Below are 20,658 nucleotides of genomic sequence, written 5' to 3' on the forward strand. Positions count from 1 at the left end.
AGGCTTGATGAAATACTTGTTGTTCCTTCTGCATATTTAATTTGTGTGATGAGCTGACCCTGAGTCACTAACAGAAGCTGTAACGATGTCCCTGGCAGGTCTTAACAGTTCGTGCACTGTGGTTGTGACGGTGCAGGATGAGAACAACAACCCACCAGTCTTCTCCCAACATGAGGTACGAAAACACATGTTCAAAAACACACAGAAACACTTCTGATGCAACATGATGAACAATACTTAAAAAAAAAAAAGATATACCAAACATCAGAGGCCATCATAAGTGACTGTTGGACTGCGGACTGTGAATCCGCGCTGCAGGTCACTGATCTAATTTTCCTGGCGGGGAACTAGATATGCCCTCTAATCTCAGGCTTATAGCGATGGCACCATGTTATTGGAGGAGTTTTATTCAGGTCTTTGTGCTCAAAGTGGACTGTGTTCTTGGAGTATAATCTGATAAAGCTTTCTGTGGAGAGTAGTTTCCACTCTTTTGTTTATAGTCAAATCTACACAATGGTGCATTAACGTGTTAGAAAATAGGTTAGAATCAATGTCGTCAAAGCTATTACAATGTCACAGAAATGTCTTTATTATCTTTCTTTATTTCAACAGCTTACATGTTTGAATCTATGCAAGAGAGTACTTAAAGTGCCTTTGAAGCCTGAGCTGAGTCTATAACCCCCAAAATTACTTTGGGTGTTTAAGATAAGCAAAGGTTGGGTCCCCTGGTGACCACGGCCCAACGTCCCTTGTTCGCTTCTGGCCGAGACTTGTGCTGCATGTAATTCCCCATCTCTCTCTCTCCCCTCATTTCCTGTGTCTCTTTACGTTCAGTCCCTAAAATGCACAAATAATAAAAAAGATAAGCAATTGTGTTAATCCAACAATTAATTGCTTAAATTTTCTATTGCATCCTCATTTATATTTCATTCATATATTTGCAATAATAAAAAAATGTTGCCAACTACCGACAATCTATTTTTATCTTGTAGTGATCCAGTTGATCATTGAAGCTGCGGTCACAGGCCCAGCATGAAATGTGACAGTGGCTTTCCTCATTCTGGCGTAGCTGATGGTGTGAAAGAAAGTAGTTCTAAAGATAGAAGTTTACAGAAAATCCCCTCACTTTTCACCCACATGTGCAGCATAATTGAAGAGAGTCATGAGGGTTGAGAGTTATGTGGGAGAGCCGTCATGCTGTGATAATGGGGAACCAGCCTCTGGCTGTGTTCTCTGTCAGACCACAGTGACACTGAAAAGGCTGCACAGACATTATGAGTTGTGAAGGAACATTTTATTTTCAGAAGGGAGAGAAGGTACTGTCTCTAAATTTAACAATGGAAATTGGCTGTAGAGCTTTGGCATTAATAGTCAAACCGATAACAGGAGACATGTTGAATACAGATGAGTTGATAAAAGATTGTGCAATATATATTTAATGGATCATCTTTCGTCATGGTATTCTTTATCTCCTTGCTCCATCCAATTAGCACTTCAAGAATTTTAACCAAATGTCTTTCAAACACTGCTGAAAGTTCATTTTAAAGCTATTACAAACAAATGTGTGCACTTGCTTCAGACACCACACACACACACACACACACACACACACACACACACACACACACACACACACACACAAACACAGAGGTGGAAAATGCTCTTGAGCAGGTCACGCCTGAGAAGAGCAGCTTTTTCCATGGCGATGTGAAGGCAGCGTTATAGGGGGTGATGTGGGAGACGAGTGGTGACAGGGCTGGGTTCAGCGACCCTGTGGATGGGGCAGCCAGATCAGAGGCATGGCTGCTTCACTAGAGGACATCTGAGAGTGGCAGATTAAGCGGCTGTCTGAACACACAGAGGTGTGTGAATAAAGGCTAGCTAACACCAGGAGGACAAGAGGGAGCAAACGTATACTCACATGTGGGCACATACTTTCACAACAGCACAGTAACTGACAGTCAGTCAGCTGTGACTTTTATTGGAAACCACCACATTGCAGAATCATTAGGTATTATAAATAGTATTAATACATGTTTGCCATTTGCTTTATCAGCTTAATAAGGAAATGCTCCATTTTTCCTCCATTATTTTGTTCCTATTATTTATTTTCTTTCTGAGGAGGGCAGGTTTTCCTTGAGGGACGGACTGTCAGTGAGGCTTTATGTGAGATGAAATATGGAAAGAGAATTGCTAACTAGTTTAAATTGTATTATAATGTATTGCCATTGTATACATTTGCACCCTTAAATGCATTTTTACACAGGAGTGTCTCAAATGAATGGTTTCTGCTGGGTAATCTGACATTTCCCGTCTCCTTCCTATCAGTATGGGCCATTTCACATTCCAGAGGACGCTCTAGTGGGCACCACAGTAACAGCTGTGCTGGCAGGGGATGCAGATGTTCGAGGAGGAGACAGTTGGAAGGTGGACTATTGTTTAGAGTCCGGAAACGAGGAGGAGGTCTTTACGCTAGTGACAGACAAGCAGACCAATGAGGTCTCACTCATCCTTTCAAAGGTAAACAACACAGACCATGCTGCGACGTCTGTACACACACATCCGACCACATTATTGATTACTTACCTCATACAAAGATTCCTGCCCAGTCCAAATTAAACATATATGTTAATTGTTTTCTTTATCCTGTTTAGGGTAGGAGGGAGTACAAACTAAATATTAAAGTCAAGGGCAATTTTTGGCATGATGGCTTTTGTCTGTCCTTGGTGTCCGTGCAGTCCTAAGAGATCATTCAGTAGCTCGCCGTGACGAAATAGCAGTCACATATAGCTCATGTCATTTTTACAAGGACATTTTAATATCACTGTGTGAACATGTGAGTCATCGACAGAAAGATTGAAAAATAATATTCCAATATGTCAGTCTGACAAGCCTCTAATAAAAAAGAGGCCAGATGAAAATGGCATGTTTTAGCCCAATAATCTCTCTTGCCCCCTGCGAATCACCCTTCGCCTGCCCCGTATAATCTAGCAGGGCGTTTTAGGGATGCATGAGGGAATGAGTGTTCGTGTGTGTGTGTGTGTGTGTGTGTGTGTGTGTGGGTGTGTGTGTGTGTGTGTGTGTGTGTGTGTGTGTGTGTGTGTGTGTGTGTGTGTGTGTGTGTGTGTGTGTGTGTGTGTGTACTCCAATGGTCTGCTCTCTGTAAATGGGCCAGGCAGGAGACAGTCTATTATTTTCAACCTCTCAGTGGGAGTTGACGGATGTGATTGAACTGTGAGCTGCAGCCGCTCTGCTGAGATAAAACAGAAGATGTCTAAAAGCTAAAAATGCATCACGTATTATTTCAGATTAATATGAGGACTTCTGGTTTTTAGAAATTGTAAATTCTCCTCTCTTTGAGGAGCGGTGTTCAAAGCTCTTGTATTGACCTTGTGAGATATCACTGTAACTAACTTTGTGTCAAGGGATATTGGTGCTTATTTAGCTTACTTTAGTAAAAAAAAGAAAAAAATAGGAAAATCTTACATTAATTTGAAGTAAAGCCCCAGTATATTGTATAGTATATTGCACTTGAGAAAACCCTTTAATTCATCGTGTTACAGTGTGAGGTCAACGCCAGAAGGCAGATACATTTCATTATTTGAAAATTACATACTGTTCACAGCCCAAGTGAATAATTAGATTGTGTGAGCACACACTAATGGCAGTTTACCACAAAGGCTAGAGGCTGTGGAGAATCTAATCAGGATGAGGAGAACAGGAAACGTTAGACATTACATCAAATATAAAACAATTTTATTAAATACATTTCTTTTAATAAAACTTAGTTTGAAGTTTAAGTGAACTGGAGCTTGCTGCTGTAGCACTTTAACTATTCATGTTATTGTAATATTTACAATTAATAAATTAATTTAAAAAGTAGTTACAAAAACATTCCTTACTTCAGTCGTCACTTTAAGGTACAAATCTTGCAATGTAAGAAAACTGAATGATATGAGAATGATGTCAGCAGGAATAATGGGGTCACTTTTATCATCTTTATGAACTGGATATGTATTAGAAACAGAATTGTTTTATGCTTCCATCTAAATCAGACAAATGCATTAAAGCTGTAACATAATAATAATAATAATAATAATAATAATAATAATAATAATAATAATAATAATAATAATAATTATTATTATTATTATTATTATTATTATTATTATTATTATTATTATTATTATTATTATTTGTATAGCACCTTTCATACACGAATTGCAGCACAAAGTGCTTGACAGCAAAAACATAAAAATGTGTATAAAATTAGACAGAATAAGAGCATTTACAGTACATGTCTTATATAATAGTGCAGTGAGTAAAGAAATGGAATAGCTGCTTTTATAACGTAGCCAGGTGAGCAAAGATTCAAAAACAAAATGTTTTTTTGAGTTTATGAATTCAACTGGGATATATCCTAAATCATTTTGGTGATTTTTTTTAAAAATCGAGATATCCAGAATAGTACAGAACAGTAGTATCATCATGTGAAGAATGAGTAATATAGTTGTTCAACCAACTGACTATAGCCTCGAGAGAGTCCATGCACATGTTCTGGTGCACTAAGTAGTTTGATGCGTCACTTCCAGTCAAGGCAGTACTCATGCACCCTCCAAGCTCTGCGTTTCTTCTCCCTGGCAACAGAGACGCACTCCTGCCTGAGCAGCATGATGTCAGGCGACGCAGGTTTAACAATGTCTTGTTTCATTTGCAGACAGAACATATTTGAGGGTAAAACCTGACAGCAAATACAAGCTTCAGGGCAGGATTCAGATGATTACGTCAAAAATAATCAAATTTATTAAAGATTAAGATAAAACATCCGATCCTTTTGCCTTTAGTTTGATTATTTTGCCTATAAAATCTTTAAAAACCTTTAAATGTTTGTTTGAAGCATTCAAAGCACTGACTGCACTGTAAAACTACTTGTTTAATCCTGAAAAACAAAATCAACAGGTCACAGCAACTATTTGTTTTTGTCCAGATTAGAGTAATCCTATCCCTTGGAATCTTCTACTCCCAAATAGTTGAGAAGTAAAAGTGTTTAGATTTATTTATTTATATGTGGTTTTTACACTCTTTTCCCCCTATTTTACAATCGATGATTTATATATTGAATAGCCTACAATGTCATATATATTCAGACAAATCTTAAGACTGTATTGAACTCATACAGTGTTATATATTACATGTCACACACAGTTGGAGATGCAGGAGATTATCATGGAAAATGTTTCTTTAGTGACACAGTGAATCAAATTGCTCATCTCTCTGTAATCAGTGTCTGGCTCATGTTGGAAATACAACAAAACTCTGCCAGTAAATTCAGTTTTCTTGGAAGGGAGATAAAGGGACTGGACTGTGTTTGTCTTCTGAAAAGACGACATGCTGTTTTTCTTTAACGTGTGGGCGTCGGACTATAAAATGTAATTGAATCCAAAGAAATTCAAATACTTCCCTCACATTTATTTCAATTGGTGATGAATTAATAATTTATAAAAAAGGACCAGTGCACCCAAATCAAAACAGCATAATTTCCCACTTACCTTTAGTAGTATCTAACAATGTAGCTTCATTTTATGGAATGCAGTCAACAGTTTTCCTTGGGAATTATTTTCCACCAAAGACAAAGTATAGAAACTAAAACTAACCAGAAGATGTTTTTATATGTCCATTGTATTTGGGTTGTAGGAGCCAATTAGCACTCCTGCTATAAGTAGATCCCAACGTTTGTTGATGGTGGTGTTCCGCCGGAGGGTAAACAGTTTTTGACCACACACACACACTCACACACACACACACACACACACACACACACACACACACACACACACACACCCGGACACACACACACACACACACAAGTACGCCAAGGTAGCGTTTGCTCCAAAAGCTAAGTTATTGTGTTTCTGAATATGTTTGTTTGCTGATTGGAAAGCTGATTCAACTCAGAAATTAACAGACTGAATGTTCAATTGGAAACCTTTTGTATCGGAATCTTTATTCAGCAGACACGACAACAAGTGCTTCAATTATGTAAACAAAGTGGCTTAAAGCGTTGGTTTAGCCTCTACAGGGGTCTTAAAGTGACGGCAACGGTGTGTGTGTGTGTGTGTGTGTGTGTGTGTGTGTGTGTGTGTGTGTGTGTGTGTGTGTGTGTGTGTGTGTGTGTGTGTGTGTGTGTGTGTGTGTGTGTGTGTGTGTGTGTGTGTGTGTGTGTGTGTACGTATATTTCCACAGGTCTTGGACTTCGAGCGTGAGAGTGAGTACATCCTCGTGCTCAGTGCTCAGAACCCAGTGGCTCTGGTCCGTGGCCGATACGGACCTGCATCCACGGCAACAGTCTCCATCTATGTCGACGATGTGAATGAAGGTCCGATCTTGTCTCAAAGCCATTATGAGGTGACTGTCAGAGAGGGGGAGGAGCCAGGACGGGTTATTGCCACCATCCGAGGTTACGACCCCGATTCTCACCCAATCAGGTAACCTGAACTGATAAATGCTGAAGGAATATGTATCTGCTCCCTTCCATAGTTTTTATTTTACAGAGTTGCACATGTTCTTTTGTGCAGATATTCTCTTCAAGGGGACACCAAGAAATACTTTTCAATAGGGAAGTATTCTGGTGAGCTAAAGACAGTGCAGGCCTTGGACAGAGAGGAAAACAGCACGTACACCATGGAGGTCATTGCAGTGGATGGACGTAAGTTCGTTTTCATCAATATAAATACCACACAACTATGTGATTAATTAATCATTTACAGTGAATTATTGATTAACCTAAATGTTATTTGAGGTTTCAAAATATCAATATTATTGTTATACCTATTATCTTTAATTTGACATGTCAGTATTTTATTTTTCTTTCTGAATAATCATGAATAATCCGTACGTATCTCCAAAGTTCCTGCTAATAATTGACAGAAAAATACAGCACACATGCCTACATTAACACACACACAGCAAATGCACATCCATCCAAAGAGTCTTGAGAATACAGATGTAGAAGAAGAAGCAGAGCTGCAGAACAGTGAAATCAAAAAGCATGTGTGAGTGCAAGAGAACAGAGAGCAACCCAAACAACCAGCCAAGAGTTAGGCAAGGTGAGGAATGTACTGAGCTTGGCGTATCGTCATCCAGAAAAAATTACATTCAGATCCAGGCAAGGAAGCTGCAGCACCTCATCTCTATTTGTTCGAGGGCACATCTTTTCAACATCTCTTGTGTTCCTCTTAGGAAACTCTTCTTTATCTGCGTCCACTTTGGTGACGGTCCAAATCCTGGATGTGAACGACAACAGCCCAGTGCTGGTTGGAGACTATTCCTGGAAGTACCTGTGCACGCCTCGCTGGGAGGACCAAGCTCTGGTGCTGGCCTCGCGGGACAGTGATGGGCCACAGCACGGAGGACGACTCAATTTCTCCCTGCGCAGTGATGCCACAGTCCGACGTAACTGGAAGCTAACACCTATTAATGGTGAGGTGAACGCAGACTTGGTGAACCCGGTCAACCCACCGCATACAATGTTAATTTTATGATTCACGGAGAAAAGAAACGACAAGTAAGGTCACATCGATGGGAGACGCTGTCCTAAGATAATTTCCTACATTGCTTTGGCAGGCTAGACATGCTAGGATTAAGTGTAGCAAATAATAAAGTGTACACATTTACAATAAAAGTATTTCAAGTATTAATTATGCCAAAGTACTCTGGTCTCATTCTGGGTGCCAACATGTTCTCAAAGCCAGACAGAGTGCTACTAAATGGATCTTATTATCAGACGGAATCAGAATCTTAAAATCCATCACAATTACTTAATCAAATCCTAACTTTCATAGGGACAACTTTATACATTATCCTGTATTTTGAGATGGTTTATGGTCCAAGTAAACTGCCAAGTCCACTTTGGTATAAATCAGCCTGCTTTTGAATAATGTAAGCCTAAGGATGTTGATTTATCCAAGTAGACAGGTTGATGTCATCCAGCCACGAGGCCGTGCAGTGTGACGTTACTGATGAATGGGTTTTTAAATACACCCTGTGGACGCCGAGTTTTCCACAGTGTGAAAAAATGTTTTGAGTTACTTTGAATTACATGAATTAAAAAAGCCGATATGCCATCCATGAGGACAGATCGTCAGAGAAACAGAGTGATCTGGCCCTGAAAATGTGCAAATTGCCCTGTTCTATTTTCTTCCTGCATAATTTCGTCAGTCCTATCTGGGAAGTGAGGTATAATGTAATTATCCTTTTTTTTTGCCCTTGTAAACAGCTAGTGTTGGGCTCATTTAATAGAAACTATTTACTGCAATGACGTCTGTCATTAAGTCATTCAAACTGCTCAATCACTTCCCTCTCAGGTTTTTTTTTATCTCCCTCTTTCACTCCCCTGTTCCTGTTGGTATTGATTGAGCCCAAGCTGTAATTATATCTTCTGTGTAATTTCTTTGGCGTCACCGCTGGGTTCCTGCCAGCTAATGGAGGCTAAAATAGGAATCTCCCAGAGTGCTTTGCACCTGGTGGCAGCCAGTAATGGTTGTACCAATAAAGTGTGTACTTGTTCCGGCATAACTTCTGCTGGTGCACGTTTTGCGTGAAAAACAAACATAACCTCTCACGAAAAGAAGAACAGTGTGTGTGTGTGTGTGTGTGTGTGTGTGTGTGTGTGTGTGTGTGTGTGTGTGTGTGTGTGTGTGTCTACCATGGCCATTCATCCCAAGTATTTCCGACTCTCAAATGTACCATGTTTTTTAATAATTGGCAGTTCTTTTCATTGCAGAAATTCAGTTAATGAGGCAGCACACTTATTCCACTTACATCCACTCTTAATGACTGTTCAGAGCAGCAAGGAGAGAAAATGTGACACATCCAATCTTTATGTAACACATTTCATACCATTTTAATGTGAAAAAAAAACATTTTGTCATCTCAATCATCTGAAGTAGTTCTGGGAAGGCGATCACACATGCAACCTGCAAAATGTCCCATCAGCGGTGAAACCGTGCAGATATAAGATAAATGAGCTGCCCGACCAGCTCGTGTTTCCCTGAGTGACAAATGGAACATGAAGGGAAATGATGGTGAAGTGCGAGTGTGAAGTTTAAGACCCCCAAGATAAGACTTCAAACTGTTCTTTTTACGGGACAGGGCTTTTACGTCACGCAGCCAGACATGTATTTTAGACTGATTTACAGAGATAAGATACAGAGTCACATACTCCAGACCTCTCCATGCACAGCCCCATCAGTCTCTCTCATTGGGTGTGTTGTGTAGTTATGCAGCTGTATGTTTTTGCTTGATTTTTGTTCCTTTGCAAGTAGAAATTGTAAAAGTGTGCGCGATAAACATGTTTTCCAGTGTTGCAGTTGACTCATATGGGATGTAACAAAGCATTTAGCTGAATTTAATTAATTGACTTTTCTGATCTGTGAAGTAGATATTACAATAGTGTTACCATTGTGCAAGTGTTTCTCAATCCACGAAATAGTTCCGGGCAGCAAATATTTATGTATTTCTCTGACATCATCAAAAGTACAATAGACTGCAGATGTTAATTTTGAACAGAAATGTCAGGTTGCTGCTATTTTGCCAATTTCTTTACATTGAACTTTGATGATAAGTAAATGTAATCAAATAGTTGTAGAAAAACTATTTGTGGTCTTCGACAACCTTTACCTTGTCATTCAATTAAAATCAGAAAATGTTTTTGTCTAATGTGTAATTGTATAACACAATTGTTATTAACAGCACATTTTGCTGTGTCATATGTGTATTTTGTCCTTCAGATACTCACACCAACCTGTCCTTAAACATCCCGTACCTGGCCCCTGAGGTTTACACTGTGCCCTTCACCATCTCTGACAGCAGCTCTCCCCCCAGGAGCACCTTCATAAACTTGCCAGGTAATGCCGACTCTCCTGCTGATAAGATAAAGCGAACACAGGCAGTTTATGGGACAAGAGCGTAGGAACAATCAATAGAGATCAATCCCTGTGTGTGCCAGCTTGTCCCATCGCTGTTCCTGTTTAATAATGATGCAATGGAGCTTTACAAATGATTTTTCCAGGCTTGCGATTACACAGCTCTCTTAAGACAGTGCTCTGCCCGATATGCCTGCTGACACCTTATATGCATAACGCAAAATAACGCATAACTTAATTTGTACAGATTAGAATAAACTATATGGTTAAGGAAATAATGGGTGTAGGTGTGCTGTCTTTCAGCTTTCCCTGCTGGCAGTTTTGTATGCCATATTAAGTTTATGTTGTCTTGTTCTTTACAAAATTCAGTTTTCATATATGATGTATAACAAATATAGTAATATGTAGGTAAAAATGTAACGCCTTTCACCTGTTAACTGTACAGAGTTTATATTAATTATTCTCTGAGTTCTCAAATAAATACTCCATTCATTTATAAGTTGAGCAGTGTTTTTGTCTTAACTTGTTTTGAAGAATCTTGGCACCGAACATCAATCCTAAATATAAGACAAATTCTTTAAATGAGTCGTATTTCCTGTTTAGTCAGAACTACTCTGCTGTGGGATGTTAAGAAAACAACCCATATCGGTCACTTGCTTTCTTCTTTTCCTCTCCTGTTAGTGACAGTGTGTCCCTGCAACGTCAGAGGGAACTGCAAAATGGCTGCCAAGCAGTTGCAGGGCATGCCAACTATCCAGTCTGCAGTGGGGATTCTGCTTGGCACCTTTGCAGTCATAGGTAAGCAGAGAGGTTGACGAAAATGTTTTACTGCCACCATAACACAAACATGAGTGCAACTGAGAATGCATTTTAAGCTCCATTTAGCTTTATAAAAGCAGTGTTTGGTAGTATTTGGTGGGCCTTTGTACTGAATTGCTTTTGATTCTTCAATGTTGTGTGATACTGTGCCTATTAATAGCCAAATAAGCAATAATATAGCATCGTTGTTGAAAAGTTTACTGTTTTTTTTAATTGCAGGAACTATTCTCATTGTTGTATTTGTGAGACTCTCCTACCAGAACCCCAAAAGGCCGAGCAAAACTAACCAGGAGAGAGTTCCTCTGAAGATTTCAATCTAATTATGATGATACTGTATTGTCCGTCCTGCTTACTGCCTCGGCCAACTGGATCAATGTAACAATGTTGCTTTCAGGGCACTGAATTCATTAATTGAATGTATAAAAATGAATGTATATTTCAGTCATTGGATCAAAGTTCAGATTTACTGACCTGAAAGCAAAATCACAAGACATTTTAGATTAGTTAAGACGTGTAATGTATATTACGTACTTAGGCCTGTGCCTGGGACATGATGTTTTAAGTTTGTCTTTTTTTTTATTGCTGTAGACCTGTTCATTTGTTTCAAAATGGTGCCTATTTACTGCAGCAGAGTAGTAGGACCATGGTTTTGTAATAACAATTGAGAGATTTTAAGAATAAAGTCATAATATGAAAAGAAGTTGCTATATTTCAAGAATAAAGTTGTAATATTTTGAGTTTCATGGTCCAACTGACTTCTTTCTTGTACATTAGCGAAATATTGCCACTTTGTTCTCAAAATCACTTTTCCTCTAACCTTGGCCCAAATACTCTGTTATAATTTAAACTGCATGTTTCTATTATTCATCTATGTTACACACATGTGGTCATTGAAATATGATGCCATCTCCTTGATCCCTAATTATGATAAACACATTATTACAAATATATTGTAAAACCAAGAAGAAAACGAGCTGTAAAGGCTGATTTAATCTAATTTAACACACACATTCAGAATTAAAACATGTTGCAAGCAGCAGAAATACATAATTTAATTTAACTTCAAATCTTATTTTTGTTCTATTAGTTCCATCCAAGTATAACTGTATATAAGCTGTGCTGTAGATCTGGGTCACTTCAATCTGTAGCAATGGATTCACTCATTCACTTCAAATCTTTTATTTTCTACCTGCTAGCTTCCATGTTACAAAACACTTGTAATCCAATGAGACAGCCTGAAACTGTTCTGTGTTTGTAATTGCATTAGCAGTGCGTTCAGTTCTCTGTGATTAAGGCTTTATAAATGCTGACCCAGATGACCTCACAGAGAGGCAAAGCTATATTCAGACCAAAGTGTTGCTATAAATATCTCAACAATTGAAGGTCCACTGCTCACCTAGCAGTGTCCAACAAACTAATCACCTCTCAATCAAGACAAAGCTTTTAAAAAATTAAATAGATGCTGCATACTCATCCATTAGCCTGCTGCGACAAAAGTTTAGTTAATTTTGAATATTTGTTCATATGCAAGGTGCAGTCACAGAAATGTTCCTCTCACAGACACCAGAGTTAAATCTAATAGGTCAGAGGCTAAAAGCTAGCATGAAATTCTGGGATAAAACATGTTCACCAATCGTTTGCTTTAGAATTTAAATTAACCCAAAATTCAAAGTTCATCAAATCAATATTCATGGTTAATTGTGTAGAAATTTAAAATGTCAATTTTTTGCTTCCCCAGGTCTTAGTGACCTAGATCTTTTTCTTATTGGTTGCTGGAGACCAAAACAGAGCTACAAGACGAGTGGGATGATCATGTTGATCCATGTCTGTTGGATGTAACTGTTTGCTATCTAATGATTATGTAACAGGTCTGTTAGCATTTTTGCAGTTCTTCTGTCTTGTTGTTCCCGAAAATCAATAAATATAGCTTTAAGTGCAATATGACAGCCCTTTAATCCTGACTTTAACATAAACCCAAACACTGACTGTTTTTTAAGCCTTTAATCCTCCCTAAAAACAAAACGTTTGGTATTTTTCACAGCAGACATTTTGACTCATCATAGTAGGAAAAGCACATGTGTTACTAAAACCATTGACAATGTTTTTTCCAGTAAGCCATGATAATACCAGGACCCTGAAACTAAAGCAGCTAACTCAAAACGATCGGCATCATTCGTTTTTTTATATACATCCGTGCTTTTCATACTGTGAGATGTCGACGTGTGGTCATACTCACAGGAAGAACACATATTCAGGCATCGGCATAAACATAGTCAAGAATCATGAGGCCTCATCTGTGTGAAAATTAAAAGCTGTATCTTTTTTTAATTATCTTCCAGGTCAGAGTAAGTAGACTGTTGTGGAGTAAATTTGCAAACAACCACATTTTCAGCTGCTCATCGTCTCTACTGTTCCAGTAGGCATGAAACTGAGGGGGGGAAAAGGCAACAATAGAGCAGACATTATATAGTGAATCTAAAAATAACCACATGTATATTCACTATCACAAATACATGTGTGTAAAGGAGATGCTTGCTCAACTGGACATTTTCGATGTGCAGTGACTCACCAAATATAAAGACAATGCCGCCGATAGCCTACACACCCTCTGCCCATTTATATTAGGCTATTTATATAGCTGTTCCTATCAAAGCAACATAGCTCCAAGTAAAAGTACACTGAGAAAGACCCCGAGGGAGATGAGAAAGCAGAAAGGAAGGGATTAGCTTGTGACATGGGGTCAGGCGGTACATTTGGGAGGTAATGAGCCTCCAACTTTAGCCTTGATGTGTTCCAACACATCCTCCGAGGACAGAGATGCTTCAGATGACTTGGGGTGCAAGGCTACAGAGAGAAATGGGGACTAGATTTCCAATCACTTCAAGTAGCTTGGGAAATGAGAGATAACTCCCCACATATGGACGGACGCTCAGGGACAGTAACAGTGGAGCAGTGGTCGGTTTTCCCCAAGCGGCTGGTCGGTTTTCCATTGCCTGGTTACCGGCACAGACAAGTGTTTTTCCTAATCCCTCCTCCCTATGTTCTGTGTTTCCCCACAGCTTCGGCTATTTTAAACTTGTTTTAAGTGTAGTTTAACTTGACAGTTTTCCCATCTGTAGCTGTCAGGGGCTTGCTGTGTATTAGTAAGTCTTCCATTATTATGAATATGACACATAACTGTTCATATCAATTAACTTTTTCCACTGGAATTTCACTATAGCTATAGTAATATTTTTTATTTTATATTAACATGTACAGTACATGTACCTGTACAGTCTGTAAAGCACACTGAGACAAATGTATAATTTGTGATATTGGGCTATACAAATAAATTTGATTTGATTTGATTTGATGGATCACATGACTACTTGTATGTGAAAGGGGTTGCTCATACTGATGAACCCACAAACAAGTATCCCCTCCACAGCTCCCCTCAGCTCTAATGATGTTTTAGCTCAATGGTTCTCAACCGTTTTCATGTGAAGGACTCTTTAAATTGATACAAATTAGGTCATGGACCCCCATTTGATAAGATTTTGCTTCAGGGACCTCCATCTGAAAAGATTGACTTCAAATAAATGTTAAATGTTGATATTTTCTGGATGGAAATTGGAAATTGTTTGCTAACAAGTTAGCTTTATAAGGTGATGATATGTCAGTCTTGTGTTTACAGCTGTTTTCCCAAGCAAGTGGGAGAGTGCTTATTATAACCGCTCTTGTGTCTGTGTTATATGAAGCTAACGCCAGCAGCGGGTTAGCTTAGCTTAGCACAAAGATCAGAAACAGCTAGACTGACTTTCTCCAAAGGTAAAAGAGTACAACTCCACCAGCTCGCTAATTAACATATTATATCTTGTTTGTTTAATCATTTGTTTAACCCTTTTGGTTTTAAGGCAGTTATGTGCGAGACTATTGTTTGGCTGGGAGCAGTAACTCTATTCTCCTCTTGCCTGGTGAGGATAGTATGGATCTTAATGCTAAGTTAAGCTAATCAGCTGCTGTATCCAGCTTCATTTTTACTGTACATGCATGAGAGTGGTATCAATCTTTGCATCAAACTTTTTGAAAGAATACTGTTACACCACCAGAAACAAGTAAATATTATTTCATTAATTGTTCGTCCCAAAGTGGATCAGATGGTTTTGTTTGACTCAAAACCTTTGAATCAAAAACCTTCTTCTGCTGCCCAATCACTTTGAAGTACAAATGTGCCCTACTTGAAAGGACTTCACTTCTTTAATTCTTAAAAACAGCCAAGGAAGTCCCTACTACTTATATCAATGTAGTAAGACCCCTATTTTTTCCCCTATGTTCACCAGGCAGAGGTTAAATTACAAGAAAAGAGTGCCTATATCTCTTTCCAGTATTAGAAACTGCCCTGATGTGATGCATATAAATCAGTTTGAGCATCTTCCTCTCTTGTGGGTTTGGGAGAATTTAGGCATGAAATCCCATTTGTATTTGTTACGATACAGATTTACTCAGAGGTTGAAGAAGACGTCCCTGTGAGAGACCAGTTCATTGTATGTCATTTGAGCGATTTGTCGTATCTCTATACATTACAGAGGTGTAGAGATTTGGAACCAATTCTTAACAGTTCTCATTTGCATTTTGATTGCAATATCTGTGATTACATTTCATCTGGAGGCAAACACCTCTTATCATCTTATTTAGTACAACTGATTGCAGTCAGAGCCTACAGGCTTTCAATCAAATATCTGTGGATAAAAACTCCCACCAGTGAGAGTAAAGGACCATATAAGATGTTTACTTCCTGCTAATATCGTAAAAGGTTAAAATCATGAACGTTCTTCTCAAGAAAAGCTGCAATAAATGACCCGCAGAGTGTGGGAATAAAATAAACTTGCTCTTAGTTGTTTCAGCATCTCCTACTCTTTCAGTAAATGATGTTTGACTAATATAAATTGCCTGCAATTACTGGCAGTTGAGAAAGGTCAGAGGCTGTTTGGTTTTTCCATTTGCACAATAATTTATTCACTGACAGGAATGGGGCTGCATAACAATGACAAAAGTCAGTGAAGCGTTATGTTGCATCATTGGGATGTGCTCAGCTGTCCACTTTTACGGTAAAATCACTTTAACAGTCGATCAGGCAGAAACTTTGAGATCAATCAACAAACTGTGCTCGTCATAGAATCATCAATGTACATACGGGGAAAAAAACTACTTGGACGATCCAGCCTTTCTTCAACTTTCAAAGTTGTTTGAGTGGAGATGACCTGTGATTGTAGGAGGCTGCAAGGCTTCACATAACACTGTCACAGGCAGCATGAGAAGCTGTTAATCCTGTGTGCTCCAGCCCTGCTACAGTAGTGGTAGAATGTAAATAATAACTTTTACTTTACATGTACTTTATTTGTGTATTTTCCTTTAATTTCTATTTTATATTTATACTCTATTCATACTCTCACGGCACTAAATGTATTTGACAGTTTATAGTTAGTGGTTGATTTACAAATGAAGACTTGTCATACAAAACATATGAGGAGTTTATCAAACATGATGCATTGTTATGGATTAAAACTCAAGTTACATTTGTAAAACAGGACTTTCACTTGTAATGGAGTATTGTTTTATTTAGTTTACTTGCTGTTTTACTCAAGTAAAAAATCTAAATACTTTCTGAAAACAAAAGAAGATTCATTCTCATAACATGTTAAACATTATCATTTGTAAAAAGCATGGCAATAATGTTTACAGCATTATAACCACAGAATAAAGAGGGTTTTTTGTGTTCAAACACATGAAAATTGAAATGTTTAGAGATAAAGCCCTAAAAGAGACAGGGTCATAGTTCTGTCTTCTGTTTTCTATTATTCGTTCAATATTGCAATTTGATATCTCGGACAGGAAGACGTTTAAAATGCGTGTCACATAAAATAGACATTTGACAGAGTATGTGCGTCACTCCTGCTATTTATGGCATTTCAGAGAGTGTAATCACTCTTACATTTCAGACTATCAAGACAGGAAGCTGGAAATCAACAATTTGATTGAAGAAGCAGCTGGACTATACACACATGAATGCAAAACAGACTCTGCTCCACCGTGAAAATGCTGCCCTTACTCTCTAATATGTACAATTTTAAAAGTGTTCAGTGGTAGATCTGCAGTACAGACAATAATAACAAATTGAAAAATTGTTGTTCTTGCAATGCTTGATTACATTTCCTCATATTCTTCTTAAATTCATGAGGGATTAGGCATTCACACAAACATCAGTTTACAGGATTTATTATGTTAAGACATATATTTAGATGAATCTGATTTGCTCCTCCCCATCTGAATATTTAACACACATGCACACCCACTGTGAACCTTTTTAATGAAATCACCCACTCTGCAACAATTCATTTCAGACCGTTGACATAACATGACAACACTTAATAAACACAGAATTAAGTATTTATTGCTTAATCATCTATCATTAGCAATGTATACTGTGTCATGAATACAGTGGTGAGCCGTCAGGGCCAGCAAGGCCTTCTCTGCTGGCCTAAACATCATCAGAATATACATTTCATTTTGATATATTTTTTCCACAAATATGTATTAAATTATTCCCCATAGTCTATTTTCTTCATTTCATAGCTTTCCTCTTGGTTGCGCTGCTTCCAGCCTCAGATGGAGATGTGGAGGGCTGGCTTTTATGTTAGAGCTTTTATCCAATCATATTTCAGCCATGATGTGTTGCCAGGGTCCAAGAAATCTGCCCTTAGGCCTTCAGAATCAACAGTACGGGCGCCTGTAGCTTAAAGTGAACGGAGACAAAACTGTGGCGTTAACCAATCAGATTCCGAGTTGGGGACACTGGGGCCAGCTAGCAGGCGTACGATAACGTCAGCACGTGCACGTCTTTTGATTGGATACGCACTATTGAGAGGCAGAGCTATGCAGAGCTAGCAAACTTTGAACGAGCTAATTTGTGTAGATTTCTACAAGCTGTTTTTTTTCAACCAACAATGGCTGAAGGAGGAGAAGAGATCGATTTGGTCACAGATATAATTACAACGCCATTTTCAAGACGAACTGCTGGGAATGCCTGCTATTTACAACTAAATGTTTCATAAATATTAATATAACTCTGTTGTTAGGGTGATGCAACACCCGGTTATACTGCGTTTCTGTCTAAATGTATAGTTTCTAGAGCCATGGCATCAATAATGATGGTATTAAGAGGTGGAATAATTCACCTACCTGAAATGCACGGCCCGCCACTGCATGTATATGAAGATGCTTTAAGGATAATATCGTTAATAAATCCAAGGAAAAGACCAAAAACCAACAAAAGTCTGTTCCTCTTTCCTTTCTGACTTCTGTGGCTCTCAGACCCAAGACCATTAGTTCTTACTATTTTAAAAGGCTCAGCAATTTCCTAAAACAGGCAGGCACTGTAGTTTTTAGCAAACATTCCTGGACAGGAGTGAAACGTGCACTATTTTCAGCTACAGATTTGATGCTCTAGTCTAGTGAGTATTTACAGCAGCAAGAATGTAAATGGGATTAACCTAAAATAAACTTGAGTGCCCATGTTCATAGTAATGATGACACATGTCAAATGTGTGGCTCACAGATTTGGCATAATGGAGGTTTATGGCACAGAGAAATAAACTATATCAGACTTTGGTCACACAGAAAATACTTGTTAGTACAATTCATTGTTTGGCTTTATTGATAATGGAAAAAAATATAAATATAACCAATTCATCACAACTCAATTCGTCAAACTACAGGACAACAGAAAAAACACATTATGTCTGATTATTGCTCTAATATATTCCAAGCAGCACTTGTTACAACGACAGTGACAGTGATCGAGGCTGTGAGCAAAGTGTGCTCTACAACTGGAGAGGACCATGAAAGAGATGATCACAAAAGGTCCATATCAGGGATCAGCACAAAGGGTGCTGAATGAGACAATATCCAGAAGGTGCATTAATAAAAACTGTTCTGTGGCGCTAAATACGCTGTGCATGCTATTCTTCTATATCAGGACACATGTAAAAGAATAGTTAATGAGTCTGACATGAAAACAAAAGAGATGAAAATTAGTTTTCTTATCAAAATCTCCTTTGTTTATATTTTCGCCCTCGATTTTCTTACCCAGCAACCGTTTCTAAGGTTTTTGTATGTCTTTTCATTTGGGCAAAGTTCCGCTTAATATTTTAATGTCACTTGTTGCTGAATATTCCACAACATTTATGACGAATACTATATCTTTGATTGAAAAACACAATCCAGTCAAGCTGTTCTGGAGCTTTCAGGCCGATCACATGATCTTCATCGGCAGATGCCCAGCGACCATAAAATTGCAGATTTTCTTTTTCTGAGCAATTCTTGTTCATGTTGCTCAAAATTGGAGATTGAAAGTTTATTGTTAACATTGGAAATTGTTGCCAACATAATCTTAACCTCAAGATCCATTCAGTCCATTTAGTTCTGTCCTCAATCATTTACGTTTAGGAGGAAATGGTCATCATCATATAAAGATACTTGTTTAGTAATTTTGCATTTGTAAAAAAGAGTAAAGCCGGTGTAGAGCATTCACAGACCTACATATCTGAAGAAAGGACACCAGCAGAAACTGCAAATTAGCAGCCAAACAATTACATGAAAATGTTCCAATCAATCATTCCTCTCAGACTCACTCATCCCACACACATCATCTACAGGCACTCACACATCTCTATCTTGGCCCAAGCATTTGCATGATTGTGCTCCTCAGACTCAAAACAGATACAATGCCAGGTTCAATAAGGGACTATACATAGAATGGGTTAAAAAATCATTTCATGGAGACACTGAAAGAGCAACGGTCACTCGTACATTAAGACATGACAGCCCCCACAATCGGAAGGTTTTTAGTGTAACAATGCTGTGGTCTTGAGAAGCCCACGCACACAGACACAAACACACATACACACTGTCCACCTACACCATCTCTTTTCACTGCGAATGCGGCCTCTGCCATCAGTCATGAACTGAAGCTTGAGTGGGATGAGACCTTGCTGACCTTGTGTGGGCAAACTTTGCTCTGAAATATTCTCGACAAACACATGAGAGAAAGGTTAGAAGGAGAGAGAAAGAGGAAAGGTCGTGCGGAGTAGTAACATGCTCAGTTTTCTCAGAGTTTCCTTTAATGTGAAGTGCACAGGCCTGACAGATACCAGACTCCCAAAAGAGTTAGACTTTTAGCAGTTTTAAGCATTGCTGCTTGATCGGTTACTCTGTGTGTCCAGTATGCTCCCAGGCGCCTCTTAATAACGTGTTTGTGCAGCAGGTCTCTTGGAAGATCTTAATCTTGAGTTGTTTGCTTTTATTCTCCTGCACCACACCTTTTTCTTTTTTTTTACTTGTTAGGGAAGCAAAATATACATAGAGTATAATCAAATTAAGAATATACAGTATAGTTCTTAGCATGTACGTTTTTCAACACTACATCCTACAGAGGAATACGTTTACATATACAGTAGGCCTATACTTAATACACAAAAAACATCCCACAACCACCCAACACAAAACAAAAGGGAGCCTAGAAAAACTAAAGAACCACAACCATGAAACAAAACATAATATGCATATCAGGCTCATTAGTCTACATGCAGTGGTATGATTTCTTATAGACTTTGACAGTAGTTTATCATACCACATTGATAGGGTAAGTGGAAAACATTGAGCCAAACATACAGAATTAAAATGCATGAGGGATACAAGATGAAACTAAGCATTTTTTAGCTAACACTAATAATACATTGTATTGTATTCTTTACTACTTTGATACAATGACATTTGTCAATCTCTATTTTGACAGATGATCAATTGACATCTCAGTCAGGTTGTCCAGGTACGCAAGCTGCAAAGTAACGTCTCTATACTGTTTGAAGTTTGTTCAGTA

General features: G+C 38.4%; 1 protein-coding gene across 1 annotated transcript in view; it reads left to right on the forward strand.

Annotated features, from left to right (window-relative positions):
• cdh16 (cadherin 16, KSP-cadherin) overlaps positions 1 to 11,479 on the forward strand; it is a 28,506-nt gene extending 17,027 nt beyond the window's left edge. Inside the window, exons 10-17 of the mRNA XM_029426690.1 lie at positions 99 to 175; positions 2,329 to 2,520; positions 6,244 to 6,485; positions 6,576 to 6,706; positions 7,240 to 7,479; positions 9,789 to 9,905; positions 10,605 to 10,721; positions 10,962 to 11,479. Coding sequence (XP_029282550.1) covers positions 99 to 175; positions 2,329 to 2,520; positions 6,244 to 6,485; positions 6,576 to 6,706; positions 7,240 to 7,479; positions 9,789 to 9,905; positions 10,605 to 10,721; positions 10,962 to 11,062 — 1,217 coding nt within the window. The 3' untranslated portion in view covers positions 11,063 to 11,479. The remainder of the gene's footprint in view (positions 1 to 98; positions 176 to 2,328; positions 2,521 to 6,243; positions 6,486 to 6,575; positions 6,707 to 7,239; positions 7,480 to 9,788; positions 9,906 to 10,604; positions 10,722 to 10,961) is intronic.
• Positions 11,480 to 20,658: the final 9,179 nt, after the last annotated feature.

Source organism: Cottoperca gobio, chromosome 3 (assembly GCF_900634415.1).
Source record: "Cottoperca gobio chromosome 3, fCotGob3.1, whole genome shotgun sequence".
In the NCBI taxonomy this organism is placed as follows: domain Eukaryota; kingdom Metazoa; phylum Chordata; class Actinopteri; order Perciformes; family Bovichtidae; genus Cottoperca; species Cottoperca gobio.